The 21,119-nt window shown below is 45.0% G+C and overlaps 1 protein-coding gene across 4 annotated transcripts; it reads left to right on the top strand.

Moving 5' to 3' along the window:
- On the top strand, positions 1–18,553 carry LOC140615928 (L-threonine 3-dehydrogenase, mitochondrial). 4 transcript variants are annotated; one of them, XM_072796056.1, is made up of 10 exons: positions 451–542; positions 943–981; positions 10,356–10,554; positions 12,202–12,244; positions 12,471–12,541; positions 14,401–14,550; positions 14,651–14,823; positions 15,829–15,919; positions 17,461–17,730; positions 18,053–18,553. In XM_072796056.1, the coding sequence occupies exons 3-10, from the start codon at positions 10,371–10,373 to the stop codon at positions 18,190–18,192; spliced, it is 1,122 nt and encodes a 373-aa protein (XP_072652157.1). In that variant the 5' UTR covers positions 451–542; positions 943–981; positions 10,356–10,370; the 3' UTR covers positions 18,193–18,553. The 4 variants fall into 4 exon arrangements, with proteins under 4 accessions (XP_072652159.1, XP_072652156.1, XP_072652157.1 ...); XM_072796058.1 differs by lacking the exons at positions 451–542; positions 943–981 and adding an exon at positions 1–185; XM_072796055.1 differs by lacking the exon at positions 943–981 and having other exon boundaries at positions 450–542.
- Positions 18,554–21,119: the final 2,566 nt, after the last annotated feature.

The raw sequence follows: 21,119 nt of genomic DNA, 5'->3' as shown, positions 1-21,119 counted from the left end.
AGGTCTAACAAGTTCCCAGATGACCCAGATGATGCTCACTGGGCCGCTCCGTGCCCTTGGGGGGTGATGCTTCCCACGTGGGAAACCAAGAGGACAGGATTCGCTCAAGGATTCGCTCTCCTGGCTCGGGGTCCTGCGCTGCGTCCTCGGCCGGTCCCGCCCCGCTCCCCAGGTCCCCGGCAGAGGTGCTGCACGCCTGCCCGAGCCGGTTCCCGCGGTGGGGTGGGGGGTGGTACGGGGGGCCGATGCCCGCGGAGGGGGAGGCCCTTGCAGAGCTGCGCGCACCCTGACCCTGCAGAGGGGCCCAGGCCAAGACGCGCAGCCTGGACCTGCCGCCGCGGGGAACTCCCTCGCCCGACCGGTCCAGCACCCCGGCCCCCTCGTGACCCGGGGCCCCCGCCGAGGAAGGGGATTGGTGCGCGGAGGGGCGGGTTCAGGGGAGGAGGGGAATAAAGGCGCGGCGCACGGGGCTGCCCGGCTCTCCGCCCGCGGCCGCAGCTCGGGTTCCCGCGGCGCAGCATCCGGGGCGGCCCTGCGGGAAGGTCAGTGCGGGGGTGGCCGGACGTGCCCCCCGGGGCTGTGCCCGGGACGGATCCCCGCTGGGCGCGTAGGCCGACGTCGCGGGGCCCCCGGTGTGACCCCGGGATTCCAGCCGACACCGGGGCCGCGGGGGGGCGGGGAGGGCGGGGCGCTGCTGGGGTCGACACGTCCCCTTCCACCTTGCGAGGACCCCCTCTGCCCAGGAATAAGGGTGGGCGCCACGGTTCTCCGGCCGTTTCCCGGGAAGGATGCGACCCCACACCCCCTCCCCCAGGGCCAGGCCAGGCCGGGGACCCGTGTGCGGCTCTTGGGTCCCCTCCTCGCGTCCCGCAGAGCCAGGCCTCCTCCAAGACCCTCTGTATCTCAAGCTTAGGGCTCTGGGTTTGTGTTTTGTTTTTCTAGGCTTTTTTTTTTCCCCCTGGCTTTCGGATCATCGCCAAGGTAAGTCCGGACTTGACCTGCTCGTGCAGTCTTTACGTTGGGCAGTTTGCTAAGTGCTCTTCGTGGTTCGCTCTGTTAAACGCTCTCAGCAGGCGGGGGTGGGGGGGGGTATCTGAGCCCTGGGCCGGTGGGTGCCCCCCTCCGCGCCCACGCAGATGAGTCCTCTTTGTCTTCTTCCTGGGTGCCTGGTCGCATCCCTCCTCTTTTTTTTTTTTTTTTTTTAAGATTTATTTATTTATTCATGAGAGACACAGACAGAGAGAGGCAGAGACACAGGCAGAGGGAGAAGCAGGCTCCCTGCAGGGAGTCCGACGGGGGACCCGATCCCGGGACCCCGGGACCTCATGATCACGCCCAGGGCCGATGGCAGGCGCTAAACCACTGAGCCACCCAGGGATCCCGCATCCCTCCTCTGGAGGGAGACGTGTGAGGGTGGTGGAAGGAGGGTTTGTTTTTTTTTTTTTAGTATATTTTTGTATTGGAGTTCGATTTGCCAACATAGCATAACACCCAGTGCTCATCCCGTCAAGAGCCCCCCTCAGTGCGCGTCACCCAGTCACCCCAACCCCCCCACCTACCTCCCCTTCCACTACCCCCTTGTTCGTGTCCCAGAGTTAGGAGTCTCTCATGGTTTGTCTCCCTCTCTGATATTTCCTACTCGTTTTCTCTCCTTTCCCCTCTATTCCCTTTCACTATTTTTTATATTCCCCGTATGAGTGAAACCATATGATGATTGTCCTCCAGTTGGCTTACTTCACTCAGCATAACACCCTGGAAGGAGGGTTTGTTTGAGACTCCACGAATCCGATTTCGCACCCCCTCTTGGTGGTGTGTTTGCCTGACCTTGGGCAGGTCAGTTCATCCTGCGAAATGGAGAAAAGATCCCAGCTTCAGGGGTAGTTGAGGGTTAAGTAAGAGTTCAGGAAAGCAGGCCTTTCATCTGTGCTGCTGTAGTCAGGGGCCTGATTTTTTTCCTTGGGTCAGTTCTATGAAGAGTACACATTGCTTATTTAAGGAACAGGACGATTTAAAGGGGATACTGGGGCAACCCACCTGGCTCAGCGGTTTAGTGCTGCCTTCAGCCCAGGGCGTGATCCTGGAGTCCCGGGATCGAGTCCCGCATCGGGCTCCCTGCATGGAGCCTGCTTCTCCCTCTGCCTGTGTCTCTGCCTCTCTCTCTCTCTCTCTCTCTCTCTCTCTCTGTGTCTCATGAATAAATAAATTTTTTAAAAATCTTAAAATAAAAGGAGAGACTGCCTTGCGAATGTGTTATTTAAGCATTATGGGTCTTTACAGCAAAGAGGTAGGAGAACCTGGGGGCTTGGGGGGGCCGGGGTGGGGGGGCATGGTTAGTAGCTTCCTGGTGCTGGAAAATTTGGAGCCTGGAAGTCGTCAGCCAGGCACATGGCACCTCTTTAGTGAAAGCAGTGTCCCAGAGTGCAGGGTAGGAAGCCCCACTAGGAGGGGTAGGGAATGGAGGTTGGGAGCAACCCAACACCCCTGGGACTGGGAGAGGAAACAAAGCCAGCAGGAGGACAAGATAGGTTTTAGCAGGTTTATAAGCAGAGGGAGAAAAACACATTGGGGAGTTAAGTGGGACAAGATCTTGAGAGATTTTGTTTTTTAAGAGTTTATTTATGAGAGACACAGGGAGAGGCAGAGGGAGAAGTAGTCCCCACCCCCCAGCAGAGCCTGATGTGGGACTGGGTCCCAGGACCTGGGATCAAGCCCTGAGGCAAAGGCAGCTGGTCAACCACTTAGCCACTCGGGTGCTCCAGGGCTTGGGAGTTTGAATGAGACTGGGGTTTGGTAGGCACCAACTGAACTGTTAGGTTTCTGGAGGCAGCACTGATCTCTATTGCGTAAATTTTGTAGCTCCTCAGCAATATAGGTGTGTGCAGACCATTTGTTTTTTTGGTTTTTTCTTTTTTTTTTTAATTTTTATTTATTTATGATAGTCACAGAGAGAGAGAGGCAGAGACACAGGCAGAGGGAGAAGCAGGCTCCATGCACCGGGAGCCCGACGTGGGATTCGATCCCGGGTCTCCAGGATCGCGCCCTGGGCCAAAGGCAGACGCCAAACCGCTGCGCCACCCAGGGATCCCTGTTTGTTTTTTTCTTAAGTGAATTTAAATATTTTAAATTGTGGTTGCAGTCACATAATTTAAATTTACCATGTTAACCATTTTTACGTGTATACTTTAGCAGTGTTAAATTTAGGTTACTGTGCAACAGATCTGTAGAACGTTTTCATCTTACTGAAACTATATGCCAAGGAATTAAACACCGATATTCTTTCCCCCTAATTCCACACCCTTAGTAACTATCTTTCTACTTCCTTTTTCTGTGATTTTCATTGCTTTAGGTACCTTGTATAACTTATAAGAGTGGAGTGGTTTGGTAATTGGCCTTTTGTAACTGACTTATTTCACTTTGCATAGTGTTCTGGAGGTTTATCCATGTTTTAGCATGTGGCAAGATCTCCTTTTTCAAGGCTGAACAATATACTGTTGTGTGTATATACCACATTTTGTGCATCCATCCATTTGTCAGTGGCTGGATACTTTTACCTTCATGCTTTAGTGCCAGAGATATTACTTAATACGTTCTTATTTACTGTCTCTATAGCTAAGAATGATTAGAGCTAGGATTTGGTGAGTACTGACCTGTATCAGGTATTGCCAGGAATTGCTCCTAAGAGCTCACAACTTTGTGAGAGAGACAGCCATGTTGTCTCTTGGCATCTAAGACCAATGTATACAAAACCAAGCTCAATGCCTTCTCACCTCACCTGCTTCGTGCAAATTAGAGACTTTAGTATTCTTCTCCTTGATTCCTTAACCAGCACCACCCCCCATATCCATACATGACCAAAGCAGCCTGAGCTCTGAGTCTCTATCTCCGTCAGTCCCACCCTCTTCATGAGGTCACTGCTGTCTTAGAGTTCTGTGGTTCCTGCCCAGAGGGCACACGCCAAGAGTTGGGGAAAGTGGTATAACAACCACCCCTAAAGGCCTGGGCTGGGGAGGCACTCCCTTCTTTCTGGAGAAGAGTCTGTTGACCTGTTTCTTTTTTGTCCCTTTGCAGGTTAAATAAACAAGGTGCTTGAGAGAGAAAGTCTGTGGACTATAATCTAATCTTTAAAGAGGGACTGAGACTGTTTGATGGATTCTCTCTATATAAATTTAATAACTAGATTGGCAGAGCAAATTTTACTGTAGAACAGCTCTTCTCAAAGTATGATCTGGGGAATCCTGGGCTTCCCTGAGATATTTTGTAGGGTCTGTGAGGTCCAGCTATTCTAAAAAGAAGACTAAGATGTCATTTGCCTTTTACATCCTTTCTCTTAAAAGCATACAGTAGCATTTTCCAGTGTACACTGACTTGGGAATGAGCTTTTCCTCTGATTAATGAAGTGTGTTTGCGTGTATTCCAGAATCTTGTGTTTCTAGAACCTTCTAAGAGTAAGTAGGCTTGGAATATAAATAAGTGTTTTCAGAGGTGAATTCAGTTCTTAGTACTTCTACTGTATGCTTACTAGCTACCTTCAGTTATACCCATTATCACTTCTGCGACCTCATTTCCTTTAATAAGTCATCACTTTGAAATCCCTATGTTTTCCGTGTGCCTATATGGAAAGAAAAATAACAAAAAGTAAGTATGCTTCATAGTCTTGATTTGAAAACTTTTCTAAATTTTTAAATAATGTGAAAGTATTTTTTTTTTGACATGAAAGTATTCTAAAATGAAAGGATACTTATGTATTTTTTAAGGATTGTTGGCTAAACAGGGGGATGCTAAGAAAACATTTTTCTACTCAGAGCTGTATCATCCATGTCTATAAATGCTGGGGAAAAAAAAATGAAATGATCTATCAGAGTTCCTCGAATAAAGGAAGGGAGGAATTTACTCCAGAGCAGTATACAGAACTAAATAAGACCTAAAAATGTGATCAATTTTGACCATTTTACAGTTGTTAGAAATTTACATTATGTGTCTTATATGCTGGAGAACCCTTTTGAATCATATTATGGTGTCAGTGCTGTTAACTCTGAGATCAACTATTCCGAATCCGCTGAAGAAAAATGAATTGAGTGACCTAAATGTAGTTATGATGAGCTCTTGAAAAGCCAAAAATGATTTGTTATAGCTTTCCAAACTAGAAATGAAAAAGCTTTAAAGCATCTAGTAGGATAGGTTATAAGATTGCAGTGGCTGGAGAAACACAATAAAGCCTTGTTTGGATAAAAAAAAGCATTGAAAGAAATCATAGCACTGTCACTTTGTAATAATATAGAAACTTGTCAAACTAAAAATTTAGCTGCAAACATGAAGACTGAGTTAGGATCTTAACAGAAGTGTATTTTGTCTTACAAATGGAAGAATTTGGGTGGCTCAGCAGTGTAGCACCTGCCTTTGGCCCAGCTTGTGATCCTGGGGTCCCAGGATCGAGTCCCACATCGGGCTCCCTGCATGGAGCCTGCTTCTCCCTCTGCCTGTGTCTCTGACTCTCTCTCTCTCTCTCTCTGTCTCTCATGAATAAATAAAGTCTTAAAAAAAAAAAAAAAAAAGGAAGAATTTGCAGTCATGGCTGGATTTGTCATTTTGTTTGTATTCATCTGGTATCAGCACCAAACCAGTCATCAGGGAGTATCTTTCTGGCGAACACTTAGCAGCAAACACAAGTAGTGCCAAGGTATTCGGTGTAGAATTCGGTGTAGAATAACTTATTTGAATTTCATGGTTTATTTTGGGACAACTAGATTGAATTTGCACTGATGGGGCCAAAGCAATGCTGGCTAAAACCACAGGTGTCTTTGCAGGAATCAAGGCAGTGGCATCAAAGTACTAGTAGATGGTCTTCATGTGCTTTCTAAAAAAGAAAAAATCTGCCAGTTTTACTTAGGAATGCCTTTTCTGTAACAGTAAAATTGTTAGGTCTTCAAGGGTCAATATTTAATAAAATGTATCTATTTATTTATTAAACATTTTTAATGCCGGGGGAGGGGCAGAGGGAAGAGAGAAGCAGGCTCCTCGCTGAATAGGGAGCCCCATACTGGCTCAATCCCAGGACCCTGGGATCATGACCTGAGCCCAAGGCAGATGCTCAACCGACTGATCCACCCAGGCTCAAAACTTATCTTTACAGTATGGCTTGTGCTGAGGGGATGCACTTGTTTGTGTTAAGGTGTGATGGCTATCTTGAAGTAAAGCACTTTAGTATGATTGAATTGTAGGTGGAACTGGCCACTTTTTTTTCCTTATAGAAAATCATTTTTGCCTCAAGGAATGACCGAAAAACTAGAGTTATTCATGCTTATTCATACAGTTTTTTGTTTTATTTTTTTTTTTAAGATTTTATTTATGTATTCATGAGGGAGAGGGAGGGGCAGAGACTTAGGCAGAGGGAGAACCAAGCTCCTGTGGGGAGCCCGATACGGGACTTGATCCCAGGACCCTGTGATCATGCCCTGAGTCAAAGGCAGACGCTCAACCGCTGAGCCACCCAGGCGTCCCGGATGTAGTTTTTAAAAAATGAACCAAGTGAGCTTGTCCCTTTGAGGAAACAACTAATGGCATTTGTTGCCTGTTAACTTGTATCTACCACTGTGAGCTTGATAGCTTCTCAGTATTTAGAAACTTTCTGATAAAATCACTATGACCTTTTGATATTCTATAGTGAAGTGTGTTAACACTGGGAAGTCCTGCATAATTTGCTGAACCAATATTTTCCAAAAGACCAGTGCACAAAATTACAAAATTCTTCAGGGGTAAAGATCTGCTCCAAGCACTAGGTAGACCAGTGGCTTTTAAGATACATAATCCAAAAGGTTCACTGATAATGGCTTCAGATTCTACATTGCAACTAACCTTTACAAAACTACCACGTGTCCACGTGTCAAGTTTTGGTTTGCAAAGATGAGTATCCAGAATTTTCTGAAAAGGCTTTTACAATACTGCTCCCTTTTCCCAGTATTTCACTTCGTGAGTCTGGATTTTTTTTTTCTATATACTTCAATTTAAGTAACAGATTGGGTGCAAGCAGATGAGAATCCAGCTGTTTTCCATTAAGGCAGACAACAAAGATGTACAAACAAATGGCACTCTTTTTGCTATTTTTTTAAATATAATTATTTCATAAAAATCTTTATTGGCTTTAAATGAATTATTATATTAAACATTCATCTGTTTTGCTTTCTAACACAACAAGCATTGTTTGATGTAAACCACATGAACAGAAGCTCTTCAGAGTCCTCAATATTTAAGAATATAAAGAAGCCCACAGACCAAAAAACTTGAGAACTGCTGCCTTAAAAAAAAAAAAAAAAAAAAACTGTTGCCTTAACACTATTCAGTTGAACTTGGTGAGAGCAAGGTGATAATCTTGACTTGGAAAAGCTATTTGCTGTAGATGGTTGGCAGTTTTTTGTTTTAAAGGTTCATGCATTGTTAATCAAAGCAGTTGTATGATGGGGACGGTAGTGCTGCTTGGTGGTTAAGAGCTGCATCACTCACTGACCTGGGCATATAGTGAGATAGTGAGCATCAAAATGTTAGCTGTTAATCAAAGTGAAATAAGAAGGACCAACTCAATTACAAATTGTTCACATGGCTAACCTAAAATGCTTTATTTTCAGTTAAGAATGTGAGCCTCAAAAAAAAAAAAAAAAAAAAGTGAGCATCAGCGTGCCTGGGTGGTTCAGTCGGTTGAGTGTCAGACTCTTGATTTCAGCTCAGGTCATGATCTCAGGGTCGTGGAATTGAGCTCCACATTGGGCTCTGATTGTGGAGCCTGCTTGGGATTCTCTTTCTCCCTCTCCCTCTGCTCCCCCCCCACCCCAACTCTTAACAACAAACAAACAAAAAACCCAACAAGTGTTGGGAACTGTAACGAGGCCTCTGGGCAGAATCTCCCAGAAGCACAGTTATAAGACCCGATCAATGAAGTGAATGCTGATGGTCATGGTGCAACAGAGCCCCAGAATTTCTGACAATGCTGGCAAGAAAAATGAATGAAACAGTGAGGGAGAAATTGGAGAGCATTCCATGTGTTTGATAAGGATGGCAGTGACTGTGTGAGTGCTGGGCTTCACCGTGTGATGACAGACCTGAGAGAGAAGCGAGCAGATGCTGAGGTTGACAAAATGGACAGGGAAGCAGATAATCATGGTGATGGGCACATGAACTGTGAAGACTGTATACATGATGACAGCACTGTGTGGACATTGTATAGAATGGGTTCAATTTCTTGTACCAAATTGTTTATTTACCTCTTCTTTGTAACTTCTCTATAAAAGGTTTCCCCCTGCTGTCCAAAAATATACATGTATAGTGATTAGGATTTCATTCCTCTGTTTTCTTCCCTTATCCTACTGTCATTGTCCTGAAACCTTATTTGAGCCAACTGATCCAGTCACATGTTGCACATGGCTTCCTCTGGATAAATCTAAGCCCTTCTGCACACCTCATCCTAAATGGAATTGGTCAAATGAGGGAAGATCTGGGTTATGCCTTTTTTTTTTTTTTAAGTGGTTTTCATTAGGAAGTGTCAGCATGTTGTAAAAGCGAGGAGCCATAACTCTATATGTAGAGTATGGACAGTCAGCAACATGTACTTCAGAGTTGCACTATTGCAAAACGGGTGTATTATCCATGTACTCATACAGTATTTTTTTGTACTGCTGGTCCTTTACTAGAAACCTTTTCTTTTATTGTTACTTGCTTTTTTTTTTTTTAAGATGTATTGATTTATTTATGATAGAGAGAGAGAGAGAGAGAGAGAGGAGCAGAGACACAGGAGGAGGGAGAAGCAGGCTTCATGCCGGGAGCCTGATGTGGGACTCGATCTGGCGACTCCAGGATCGCGCCCTGGGCCAAAGACAGGAGCCAAACCACTGAGCCACCCAGGGATCCCCTGTTACTTGCTTTTTAAACTCTGTTTAGCTGCTTAAAGAAAATCTGTTTATGGCACAGTTTGCCTCAAGTCCATTCCGAGTTATACATTTGTTTTCCAATAAGAAAATTACAGTTTACCACCTTCTGCTCCCCCCACCCCCCAAAAAAGAATCAAGAGTTCTTACCTGGTTTCAGATGACCACAATGGCTGTAAGGATGATTAACCCAAAGGTCTTCCAAGGGATATTTGGGCCTTTCCTATAATGTGGCCCACAGTGCGGACCTCTTGCATAGTCCTGACTCCCCCCTCCCCCGCCCCTCCCCCCCTCCCCCAGCAGCCAGAAATGCTGTAGCAGAAGCCTCTCTCCTACTTGTTTGGCAAAGTTCGCTGGGACGAAGAGCCCCAGGGACTTTGAAGGGCTGTGTATTACTGTTCTCTTAAGGCCCTGAGTTGAGTGTGGGAGCAGGCTAAGTTCAGATTTTAAACAGTCTTCAAATGTAGTTGACAAATATAAGATGGTTAGATCTGGTGAGCAACTTGGAAGGTGGTAGGTCACCAGAGTCAGCTCTGAAGGCTCATCTCCCAGCTCTTGGAAATCTTACCATGGAAGGAAGCCATAGGGCCATGTGCAGAGTGCAACAGGCCTGACTTTAGAGGGTGGGAACCAGTGGAGCAGGCTAGGTGGCTCTGATTTACTATTTATTCTTGCGACATGCTTGCCTGGGTGTGAGGGATGGAATCAGCAAAATGAAAGCCCTGCATGTGCCTCTAGTCTCAAGCCTTATATGATCAGACCATCTTGACCTCTGAAGGCCAAAATGGATTCATGGTCCAGAAGCAATAAAACTGGTGAGAAAGAGGAGAAAGACTAAAATGTACATGATCTGGAAGGAAAGAAGATGGCTCTTCCAAATTGTCCTAAGAAGAGGGCAGTAAAAAAAAAAGTAGTCACAGCTTATGGAGTATCACTGAGGGCCTTTCTATCTTAACCACCTGCTTTTCTAGTTGCATTTGTTCTAAAGAGAACATCTAGGCGTTAGCACAAGATTTGTAGGGCATGAGGTTATTTAATCTGGGGCCCATATGTGCCTTCCCGTGGTGTGTGAACAAATTGCTTACAGTGGTAAAGATGTGAAGACCTCGCTAGGATCCCCTGACTTGGTGTATCTGGCATTTCTGGCTCTATGTGGGGTCACCTCCACCGTGACCATTAGATGCAGTTGATGTCAGCATTATGCGGTTTCAGTTCTAAATCTCTGCCCGGCTTTTGTCTGCCTGCAGTGTTTGATCCCCTTTGCAGAGCCCAGCTCACCGTAGGCTCTTGACCGGCTTCCTGTCGGCCCACTCAGCAGCCTCTTTAGTTCGGTTCGTGAGTCCAGCTTGCTTTTTGCCCATGAGCTGACAATCTTAGCTTGCGTTGGGAGAGGTTGGGAGAATAAAAGGTGGCATAATGAACCCTGCTCCCCTTTTCCTGCAGGGTGTTTGTAGAGAAATGCCTCTCGCTAGGATGCTGCGGCAGGTCGCCGGCCAGATGCTGGGGAGCCCAGCCTGTGGCTGTTGGATGCCTGCCCCGCCGCTGCGGTTTCTGGGCACCTCCCCTCGGCAGATTCCAGCAGATGCCAGCTTCCACTCCGCCTCTTTCTCTGGAACAGACCAGCCACGTGTCTTAATTACAGGTTGGTTTTTTTTTTCCCCTTTTTTCAGGATTTGCAAATTGATCCTCTTTCTTCTTCTTTTTTTTTTTCTTGTGCTGTTTCTGCACGGCTTTGTGTTTGGAACAGCTCCCATGCCACCAGCCAACATGTATTCATCAGAAACAGCCTTTTCCACTGTTGGCTTCCTCCAGGATCCCGCAAGCCTGAAATCCTCGCTGTGCCACCGTTGCCAGTGCTTTGTGTCCATGTCGTGATTCTGTATTCTCTGAAGGTCGGCTGCAGGAAACCGGGAGCAGAAGCTGCTGTGGAGCCGGGGTGGCCCGGGGGTGAGGGCGCTCCTGTATAGGGAGTGGGCAGGGACCAGGGCATGGGCAGCGCATCAGGTGCGTCTTGCCTTGGCCAAACTCCTCAACCTAAATTCGATGTCCTCGATTCCCAGCAGTTGTTGCACATCCAAGGAACCTGTCCCCATCATCTTACAATGTAGTTGATCACGTCGTCGCCAGAGTTGCTCCTTGTGGCCCTTACCTTGTGTCCACCCAGCCCCTGCTGCCCTGCCCTCCTTGCTCCGGGCCTTCCCTGGCACTCCACACCTTCCAGCCAAACCAACCCCACCTCTGACTTGATGGACACACTTTATTTCCTTCTTCCCACCAGATTGTCTTTCACTGGCTTCTGACATTTCTCACTGTGTGTGTGTGTGTGTGTGTGTGTATCTTCACTACCTCTTTCTGGTCTTCTCTGGAAATGGACTTAAGGTATAGTCATTTCCCCTATACACCATCCTTCCTGGTTCCAGTCCGATGGCAACAAGTGCTTACAGGAAATCCCACTTTCTGTATCACCCTACCTCATTTATTTCTCCCAGATGAAATTTGTGGTTGCCTCCTCCAGCTATACTCCCAGCCTGCAGCATGCCCATTCCTACTGGTGGCATTTTCGAGCCTCTAAATTAGGAAGCTCTAATAGTCATTTTTTAAAAAGATTTTATTTATTCATGAGAGACACAGGGAGAGAGGCAGCGGCCTAGGTAGAGGGAGAAGCAGGCTCCCTGCAGGGAGCCCAATGTGGGACTTGATTCCAGAACTGGAATTATGCCCTGAGCCAAAGGCAGATGGTCAACCACTGAGCCAGGTTGTCCCTCTAATAGTCATTTTTAGTTTTCTTTAGGGCTCCTTGTCGATTCAGTTGTCTACCCTTTTAACAGATGGCTTCCTGGTTTGTCCCCTCTTTCCCCTCCCCTACCCCAGCCCAGTTCTAATGGGGGATGGGCTTCTGGGTAACCCCACCCAAGGCTGATCTCAGACTGTTATATTTAGCTTTGAGTGTTTTGGCACCTGTCGTACTCAAGCTTCAAATAATAAGGGCAGGTCTGAGGGGATTGCTGGCCCAAGGAGGTAGGAGGTTCGACTTTCTTGTGATTGTCCTCTTCCTGCACCCTTGCTTGCCATCAGTCACTCCATGGAAAGAGTTTTATCTCTACAACTAATATCACCTACATTGATCTCTGTCCTAGCTCGGAAGATATAATTTAGTTCCACCAAGTCAGACTGGGGCTTTCCCTAATTAGCTGAGATTGTCATATAGTCTTATTCTGCTACTACATTCTGGAAATAACTGAATTGGTTAGATTTGGATTAAAGTTCCACTTTTTTCTTCTTCATCTAGGGGGTCTTGGCCAGCTTGGAGTGGGGCTTGCTAACTTTCTGAGGTAAGAGCCCAAAAAAGCTGAAATTGAAAATCTGAGTTCTTCAGTATATATATCTTGTCTTTGGCAATATTTAATCATTTTATTTTGCTCTTAGTATCATAGACTTGTAGCAGATCCGTGGCTCATCATTTACCACGCTGGGCCTTTGCCCTATTTGAGACAGTGTTTTCACTGGACCAGGTATATCCTAGATGTACAACTCACAGGTCTTGATTTTTCCCTTCAGGAAACGATTTGGGAAGGACAGTGTGATTTTGTCTGACATAAGGAAACCCCCCGACCACATCTTCCACAGTGGTAAGAGATCAAGACGCCTTGCCTTTGTTTTATCTTTGATTTTCAAAATGCAGTTAGAGAGGTGGCTCATGGGATCAGCTCATAACCAGGCTTGTGATGAAAAGAAAGGCGTTATTAAGGCTCAGTTGTGTGACTTTTAAAAATTGCCTGTTTTGGGGCACCTGGGTAGCTCAGTCGTTTTAAGTGTCTGATTTCTGATTTTGCCTCAGGTCATGATCTCACGGTTATGAGATCGAGCCCTGGGTCTGGCTCCATGCTGAGTGTGGAGCCTGCTTGGGATTCTCTCTCTCTCTCTCTCTCTCTCTCTCTCCCCCCCCTCCTCCCTCCCCCCCTGCTCTCCCACTCTCTCTCTTCAAAAAAAAAAAAATCTATTTTGGTCCCTCATAGTTCTGTGAAGTGTCTACAGTAATGCTGCTGCTTGTTCAGGTGTTACAAGAACAGGAGCGCTCTTCTGAACTCGAAGTGAAGTTGGGAATAACATCTTTGGATCTTATTTGGAATAGTATTTTCTGAATAAAAACTTTGATTCCCAACTTTTTGAGGTTTTAGTTAACTTCTCTGCTCAGAGGGAACACCAAAATCAAGTTCTGTAATGAGGAAAAGAAACTTTAAAAATTTGGAGCAATTAATCCTCCTATTTCAACACAGACTTGCTCTTTAAAAAGGGCCACCTGGGTGACTCAGTGGTTGAGTGTCTGCCTTCATCTCCGGGCATGATCCCAGGGTCCTGGGATCGAGACCCACATTGGGCTCCCCGCAGGGAGCCTGCTTCTCCCTCTGCCTAGGTCTCTGCCTCTCTCCCTGTGTCTCTCAGGAATAAATAAATAAAATCTTTTTTAAAAAATTTACTATTTTAGAGGGGGAGAGTGAGAATCCCAAGTAGGCTTTGCATGCTGAGCACAGACCTGACACAGGACTCAATCCCACGACCCCAGATCATGACCTGAGGTGAAATCAAGAGTCCAGTGCTGAACCGACTGAGCCACCGGGCGCCCCAACATAGACTTCCTCTTAAACTGCTGTACACACACACAAACACTTCAGACTCCTCAAGTTTTCTCCTACCTTACAAACATTTTTAGAAAGTCTCCTGGTCCTTCCTGGTTCCATGTCAGCCTTCAGCTTGCTGGTACTTTGCTGTTAAGTGGGTGCCACTGAACAAAACCTGCTCTGCCTAGCTCAGGCTTGTGGTCCTTCTATACCTATACCAAGCTCTATGTTCTTTTAAAAATCCACCTCTGGGGCGCCTGGGTGGCTCAGTGGTTGGGCCTCTGCCTTCGGCTGAGGGCATGTCCCAGAGTACCGGGATTGACTCCCACATCGGGCTCCCCTCGAGGAGCCTGCCTATGTCTCTGCCTCTCTCTCTCTATCTCTCATGAACAAATTAAATCTTAAAAAAAAAAAATCCACTTCTATATCCTTTTTAAAATATGTCACTTTTCATCAGAGTGAAATGTAGGGGTGGTTATTAACCGCATCAACTCTGGAGCCAGCTGACTGGTTGGGAGCCCAATTCTTCTACTTATTCTCTATTTGACCCTGGCTACTGCTGATTTCTCTGTGCCTCCGTTTCCTTCCCAGTAAAATATATCTCTCAAAGATTGTATGAGAGCTAAATATACAGAAAGCCCTTAGGACAGTGCCTGGCAAGTGTAAGTCCTGTGTAAGCACTAGCTATTATTACCTGGGGGTGGTTGGGGTTTTTTCTTCCATAAGCAAAATGCTGCAGAGTGTCCAAGTGCCTTAGTCACCAAGCGGTCCTAGTGGAATTCACGAGTCAACAGGGGAAGGGGTGAAGGGCCACTTAGCTTTTTAAATCCCAAACTCGCACTTCTGTGGTTTTGCTGTGTTCCTGGTAGGCCCATTTATTTATTCCGACATTCTGGATTACAAGAATCTTCGGGAGATCGTGGTAAACAACCGCATCACCTGGTTGTTTCATTATAGCGCTTTGCTCAGTGCCGTTGGGGAAGCAAACGTATCCTTGGCCAGAGCCGTAAATATCACCGGTAAGTTTCTGGGTCTTGCCCCAAATGGTTGGTTTGCCAGGCTTTTTTTCAGTTCTTTGGTAAGAGATTTTTCAGACGGTGGTGTGTCCATTCGTTTCAGGATTGCATAACGTCCTGGACGTCGCAGCAGAGCACAATCTGCAGTTGTTTGTGCCTAGCACGATCGGAGCTTTCGGACCTACTTCTCCCCGGAATCCAACTCCTGATCTCTGTGTTCAGAGGCCCAGGACTATCTATGGGGTGTCCAAAGTCCACGCGGAGCTCATGGGAGAAGTAAGCGCTGTTTGGCAAGATGACTCAGCATTGCCTTTTCTATTCTTTTTGCCTCATATGCTTGCTGATTCGTCTTTGGGGGGATCTGGCCTAGCCCCCAGAACTGCTCCTACCGAGTCCTGTTTTTGCCAAGTGGCAGGGTACTGATAGCTCCAGAAGGACTCCTTGGCCTTTGGCCATGTGCTAGCACTCCGTGCTTCCCAGAGGCCCCACGATGGCACCCCCTTCTTCATTTGCTGCCTGCAAATGTGTACTGCTCCATTCTTTCCGGCTCCCAGGATTGGCAGTTAGGGGAGGTGATTTTAAAACTTTGTGTTATGGAGAACGTCAAATGACTTTTGGTTTTATTTATTTATTTATATAATTCTATTTATTTATTCATGAGAGACACAGAGAGAGGCAGAGACACAGACAGAGGGAGAAGCAGGCTCCATGCAGGGAGCCTGATGTGAGACTCGATCCCGGGTCTCCAGGATCACGCCCTGGGCCGAAGGCAGGCGCTAAACCGCTAAGCCACCCGGGCTGCCCTGGTTTTATTTTCTTAAATACTCTTCGTCTTTATAACTCCACGGCAAATGTGAGCTGGTGTCTGCTCCCTTAGCCGATGTAGCTGGCCTTGCCCTCCTCTCTCAAAGTCCTCTGCGCACTGTCCAATGCCACACTGTGGGAACATGCTCCCGGAGGGCTGTTCCGAACCGCAGCAGTGACTCTTCCAGAGGAAGGTTGGAAATCAGTGGAGGCTGATTATTGACCGTGTTGAAATGTCACCAGAGTGACAATTTTTTTTAAAGATAAAAACTTAAGGGTTATTTATTAAAGAAAGTGAGTGGCTATTAGAAATTCTACAGTCTCATTTTTTTTAGCAGTATTTTAATAGAACTGCATGGAAATATACTCCACACGTTCTCCCACCCCATCCCTAAGGCCCCAAAGAGCTGTTTTTTCATTGCATTGCTCTATCTGATTTAAGGATTTGTTTTAAAGTAGCTTTTGTCTTTTTCGTAGTATTATCATTACCGGTATGGGTTAGATTTCCGATGCCTGAGATATCCTGGAATCATTTCAGCTGATTCCCAGCCTGGAGGAGGAACAACTGGTAAGTGCTGTTTTCTGCTTCTGCTCATTAGATGGGCTTTCTAGGTGCCCCGAAGAGTGGCAAGGGACTGGCCGTCTTTTTAGCTGCGTGCTGACTTTCTACATCCCCTCTGGCTAGTGCATCTGAGAAGCTCATGGAATCCTGTTGACTTTAACTTGTTAAGGGCAGCTCATGCTGGTGTTCCAAATGCAGCTCAGGATTGGCCATCCACAGTGCTGAAATCAGATCATATTCAAGAACAAATTTGTCATCTGCGATGTAGGAAGACACCAAATAGGAAATAGCCTCTTTCTTTGAATCCAGCCTTTATTTCTTAATGCAGAAAGCTCCACGAAAATGGACTATATGTATGCATTGCATATCTTAAAAGGAACGTAAGTATTGTTACTATTATGAGTTTGGACTCAATCATGCATTATGTTTGGTAACTCCTGTATTAGAAATCCTCCCCATGTGAGGGGTCCTGAGGTACAATATAAAAACTAAGCCTTAGGCAGCCCCAGTGGCCCAGCAGTTTGGTGCTGCCTTCGGCCCGGAGTGTGATCCTGGAGACCCGGGATCGAGTCCTACGTCAGTCTCCCTGCATGGAGCCTGCTTCTCTACCTCTCCCTCTGCCCCCCTCTCTCTTTCTGTCATGAATAAATAAATAAAATCTTAAAAATAAAATAAAATAAAACATTATAAAAGCTAAGCCTGATAAAATCCAAAGGATTTTAAAGGAGATTTTCATTTGGGTTACTTTTTAAAAAGCCTTTGCCTTAATACAGTGCTTCTCCAGGTTTGCACTGGGAATCTCTCAGGATCCTTGGTCTTTTTCAAGGAGTCCAAGAAGTCAAAGCTTTTTTCATGTCAGTATTAAGATGTTATTTGCCTTTTTTCCACTCACCCTTATGAGTGCCCTGTGGAGTTTTTCAGAGGCTGTGTGAGGTATGGCAGCACAGTGGCCTAAATGCACAGGAGACCCCAGCTGTCTGCTACTAAGCCAGGCAGTGGAGAGATTGTCAAAATGTAAAACACGCCTGATTCTTTTCACTAAATGTTCTTTTGTTTGGAATATATGTTCTTGTATAATATCATACATATGAATATGTTATTGGGTTTATTATCATTTTAAGATGTAGGAATATTTTTTTAATGCTCAGTTAATTTCTGATGTAGTAGGGCAGCCTGGGTAGCTCAGCAGTTTAGTGCCGCCTTTGGCCCAGGGCATGATCCTGGAGACCCGGGATTGAATCCCACATTAGGCTCCCTGCATGGAGTCTGCTTCTCCCTCTCTGCCTGTGTCTCTACCTCTCTGTCTCTCGTTTATTTCTCATGAATAGATAAATAAATAAAATCTTAAAAAAAAAGTTTATAAAAAAATTTCTGATGTAGTAGATATTGATAGGACCCACACTGTAAGACCTCCTTGGGGGTCCTCTGTGTTGTTGAGGATCATAAAGAGGTTCTAAGACTAAGGCATTTGAGAAACACTGCCCTAATGCAAAAGGCTCATTCATCATTTTGTTGTGAGAAGACCTACAGACAGGATTCTCTTTCAGACTATGCGGTCCAGATCTTCCATGATGCCATAAAGAGTGGCAAATTTGAGTGCAACCTGAAACCCAGCACAAGGCTCCCAATGATGTATATTGATGACTGTCTCAGAGCCACCCTGGAGGTCATGGAGGCCCCAGCAGAGTCCCTCTCCATGAGGACCTACAATGTCAATGCCATGAGCTTCACCCCAGAGGACCTGGCCCAGGAGGTTCTTAAGCACATACCAGAATTCCAGATTACATACAACGTGGATTCTGTTCGCCAGGCCATAGGTTGGTACATCATTGCAAACTCCCTGAAAACCCTGAGCAGGGTTGGAGTAGAAGATTCCTACCCTACAGCTTTGTGTGAGATTTTAATAGTGTGTCCCAATTCACAGTGCCTGACACTGGACATGTAATGGAATCTTCTAATCTAAGAGGATGGCTGTGTATGAGCATAATGGCCACTCTGGTCTGCTCAAAGGAGGAATTTCAAAGAGTGAATCTCTTTTGTGGTACCTTGTATGATAGACCTTTATATAAAATGTTCTAGACCGTTTTTGCAAATATAGAGCCTGAGTAACTTAAGCTTCTCTTCCATGTCTTTTCCTAGCGGATAGTTGGCCGATGAACTTTGATGACAGCAATGCTCGGAAGGACTGGGGGTGGAAACACGATTTTGATCTTCCAGAGCTGGTGACAACGATGTTGAACTTCTATGGTTCTGATACCAGAATTGCGCAAGCTAACTGAGGGAATCAGAAGGGAGAGTTCATGTACCTGAACTCCTGGTCAACTGTCAAGGGAAAACCATAACTACCCCAAGGAACCTAGATTATGTGGAGTGGGAAAGACTCATTGGATGAAAGTTTGGCAGCTCACATTGAACTGCCAGATTGGAGAGTCAAGTTGGCTTTTGCATTTTCAATGCTGTAGGTTTGGTGGTGGGACTTCTAAACCTTTGGTGTTTGCCTAAACTTGCCCAAACACACATGTCACAGAATGAAGATTTTGGTCAGAATAGTTTCCATTTCCTTAATTCAGAGGAATTGACCATTTTGGGGAAGGTAGACATATGTGATGTTTGTCTTTAATTAAATTTAATTTAAATATCCCTCCTAAGACTCCATTATTCTCTTGACTAGACCCCAAAGATTACATTTTAAAGACTGTCAAAGATGAATCTCCTAATTTTAAGAGTGTACTGTCCCATCAGGACATAAAAAATGTTTGCTGTATAATCCCATGTGTTCATAATGTTCAAGACATTTTAACACTTCAAAAATGATCACTTCTAACTTACTTTTTTGTAAAAAGATATATCCATAGGAAATGAAGAATATCAAAGATGATCTAACTAGTAATGGGGAGCACCTCTTATTTTGATTACCTTCCTGCTCGTGAACTAAGTATTGATTACCAGGACTGTCATTCTTTTACCTGGCTGTGTCAGTCTCCTAGAGGAGCTTATATAAATATACAGATTTCTGGGTTCCATACCTTCAGATTGACTCAATAGATGCGGATGGGAATCTTAAAGCACCATCTTGTTATTCTGTTTCGGCTACAACCCACTGGACCAGGTCCAAACACTGTTTTCTAAAGAGAACTATTCTTGTGACAACATTTTCTTTTAATATATGTTCTTAGATTGAGCTTTTAGGATAGCCCCCTCAAACCCTTCTGAAGCAATTTCTATATAAAGATACACAGATTACTTCTTCCAACAGCCTCAGGACATCTGTGAAATCACTAGAGAGTAAAACTGCACAGATTAATCATGGGCATATTGGACAAAGCTGTCATGGACTAAGGCATTTCTGTTATGTGCTTAATGATGTGGTTGTTTGGAATTTTCAACTGTGGCATAGAAACATGAACTTTTTTTTTGGAGACATAACTGGATTTAAAATCTATTTAATTTTTGGGGTGCCTGTGTGTGGCACAGTCAGTTAAGCGTCTAAATCTTGATCTCAGGGTTGTGAGTTCATACCCCATATTGTGCTCTGTGCCAGGCCTACTTAAAAAAGCTATGGGGGGTGGGGTCGGGTGGATACCTGGGTGACTCAGTGGTTGAGTATCTACCTTTGGCTCAGGGTGTGATCCTGCGGTCCCGGGATCAAGTTGCACATTGGGCTCCCTGCATGGAGCCTGCTTCTCCCTCCGCCTATGTCTCTGCCTCTCTGTGTGTCTCATGAATAAATAAAATCTTTTAAAAAAGTAGAAAATTAATATAACTTTTAACTGAAGAACTTCTAAATAATTGAATGATTTAATAGTTTATATAGTTTTTTCTCTTAAAGAAAGCGTATTATATTAGTGTATATTATTTTCTAAAACCAAACATTAATGAGGTTTTTTTTTTTTTAAACTTAGATATATTCTGTTAAATTCACTCGAAGTTTTGTTTGGGTTTTTTTCCCCCAGTTTTACTGAGAAATCATTGATGCACATCACTGCAAAAGTTCAAGGTATATTTCATGATGGTTTGGTTGTGAAATGATTGCCACAGTAGGTTCAACTGATATCCATCATCTCTTAGAGATACAATATAAAAGAAAAAGAATAAAAGGAAAAACAGGTTTTCTTTGTGATGAGAACTCTTAAGATTTTGACTCTTCACAGCTGTGCTATGGATCATCCAGCAGTGGTAACTGGAGTCATCATGCTGGACATGACATCTCTGGTACTTGCACATCATATCACTGAAACTTTGAACCTTTTGACCACTTTACTCCAATTCCCCCTCCCCCATCTTCCACTTCTGATAACCACAATTCTCAGACTGATTATTTTTTCTTTGAGGTTGGATTTTCTGGGTTTTTTTCCCCACCACATGTGGGATCCTACAGTATTTGTCTCTCTTGGTCTGACTTATTTCACTCAGCATAACACCTTTGGAGTCCATCCATGTTGTTGCAAATGGTAGGATTCCTCATCTTTTCATGGCTTAATAATATTCCATTGTGGATATATATACACCATCATTTCTTTATTCATTTGTCCATCAGTGGACACTTGATTATTTGCGTGTCTTGGTTCTTATCGATAATGCTGCTGTGAATATGAGGGTGCAAATGTCTTTTCAAGTTAGTGTCTTTGCCTTTCTTGGATATATTCCCAGAGTGGAATTGCTGGATCATAGGGTAGTTGTATTTTTAATTTTGTGAGGAACTTCCATAGTGTTTTCTACAGTGGCTGTACCAGTTTACAATCTGGTTGTAAATCTGGTATACAATCTGGTATACCAGAAGTGCATAAGGGCTCCCTTTTCTCCACATCCTCGCCAGTACTTGTTCTTTTTTTTTTTTTTTTTTTTTTTTAAGATTCATCTATTTATTTTAGAGGGAGAGAGTACATGAGTGGGGGAGGGGGCCGCAGAGGGGAAGCAGACTCCCTGCTGAGCACAGATCCTGATGTGAGGCTCCCATCTCAGGACCCTAAGATCATGACCTGAGCCAAAACCAAGAATCAGACCTTTAACTGGGCCACCCAGACACCTCCCTCTTGTCTTTTTGATGATGGCCATTCTTAGAGATGTGAGGTGATACTTCATTGTGGTTTTAATTTGCATTTTCCTGATGATTAGTGATTAAGCATCTTTTCATGTACGTGTTGGCCATCTGTATGTCTTTTTTGGAGAGGTGTCTATTTAGGTCTTTTACACATTTTTGAGTTGG

This window comes from Canis lupus, chromosome 24, assembly GCF_048164855.1.
Source record: "Canis lupus baileyi chromosome 24, mCanLup2.hap1, whole genome shotgun sequence".
NCBI lineage: Eukaryota > Metazoa > Chordata > Mammalia > Carnivora > Canidae > Canis > Canis lupus.
Note: the sequence above shows the minus strand (reverse complement) of the source record. Positions and strands in the feature narration are given on the sequence as shown.

Coding starts and splice junctions, on each gene's coding strand:
- LOC140615928 (XM_072796058.1), top strand. CDS start 10,371: ATGCCTCTCGCTAGGATGCTGCGGCAGGTCGCCGGCCAGATGCTGGGG. Junction 12,542..14,400: donor CGACCACATCTTCCACAGTG/GTAAGAGATCAA, acceptor TGTTCCTGGTAG/GCCCATTTATTTATTCCGAC. Junction 14,824..15,828: donor ACGCGGAGCTCATGGGAGAA/GTAAGCGCTGTT, acceptor TCTTTTTCGTAG/TATTATCATTACCGGTATGG.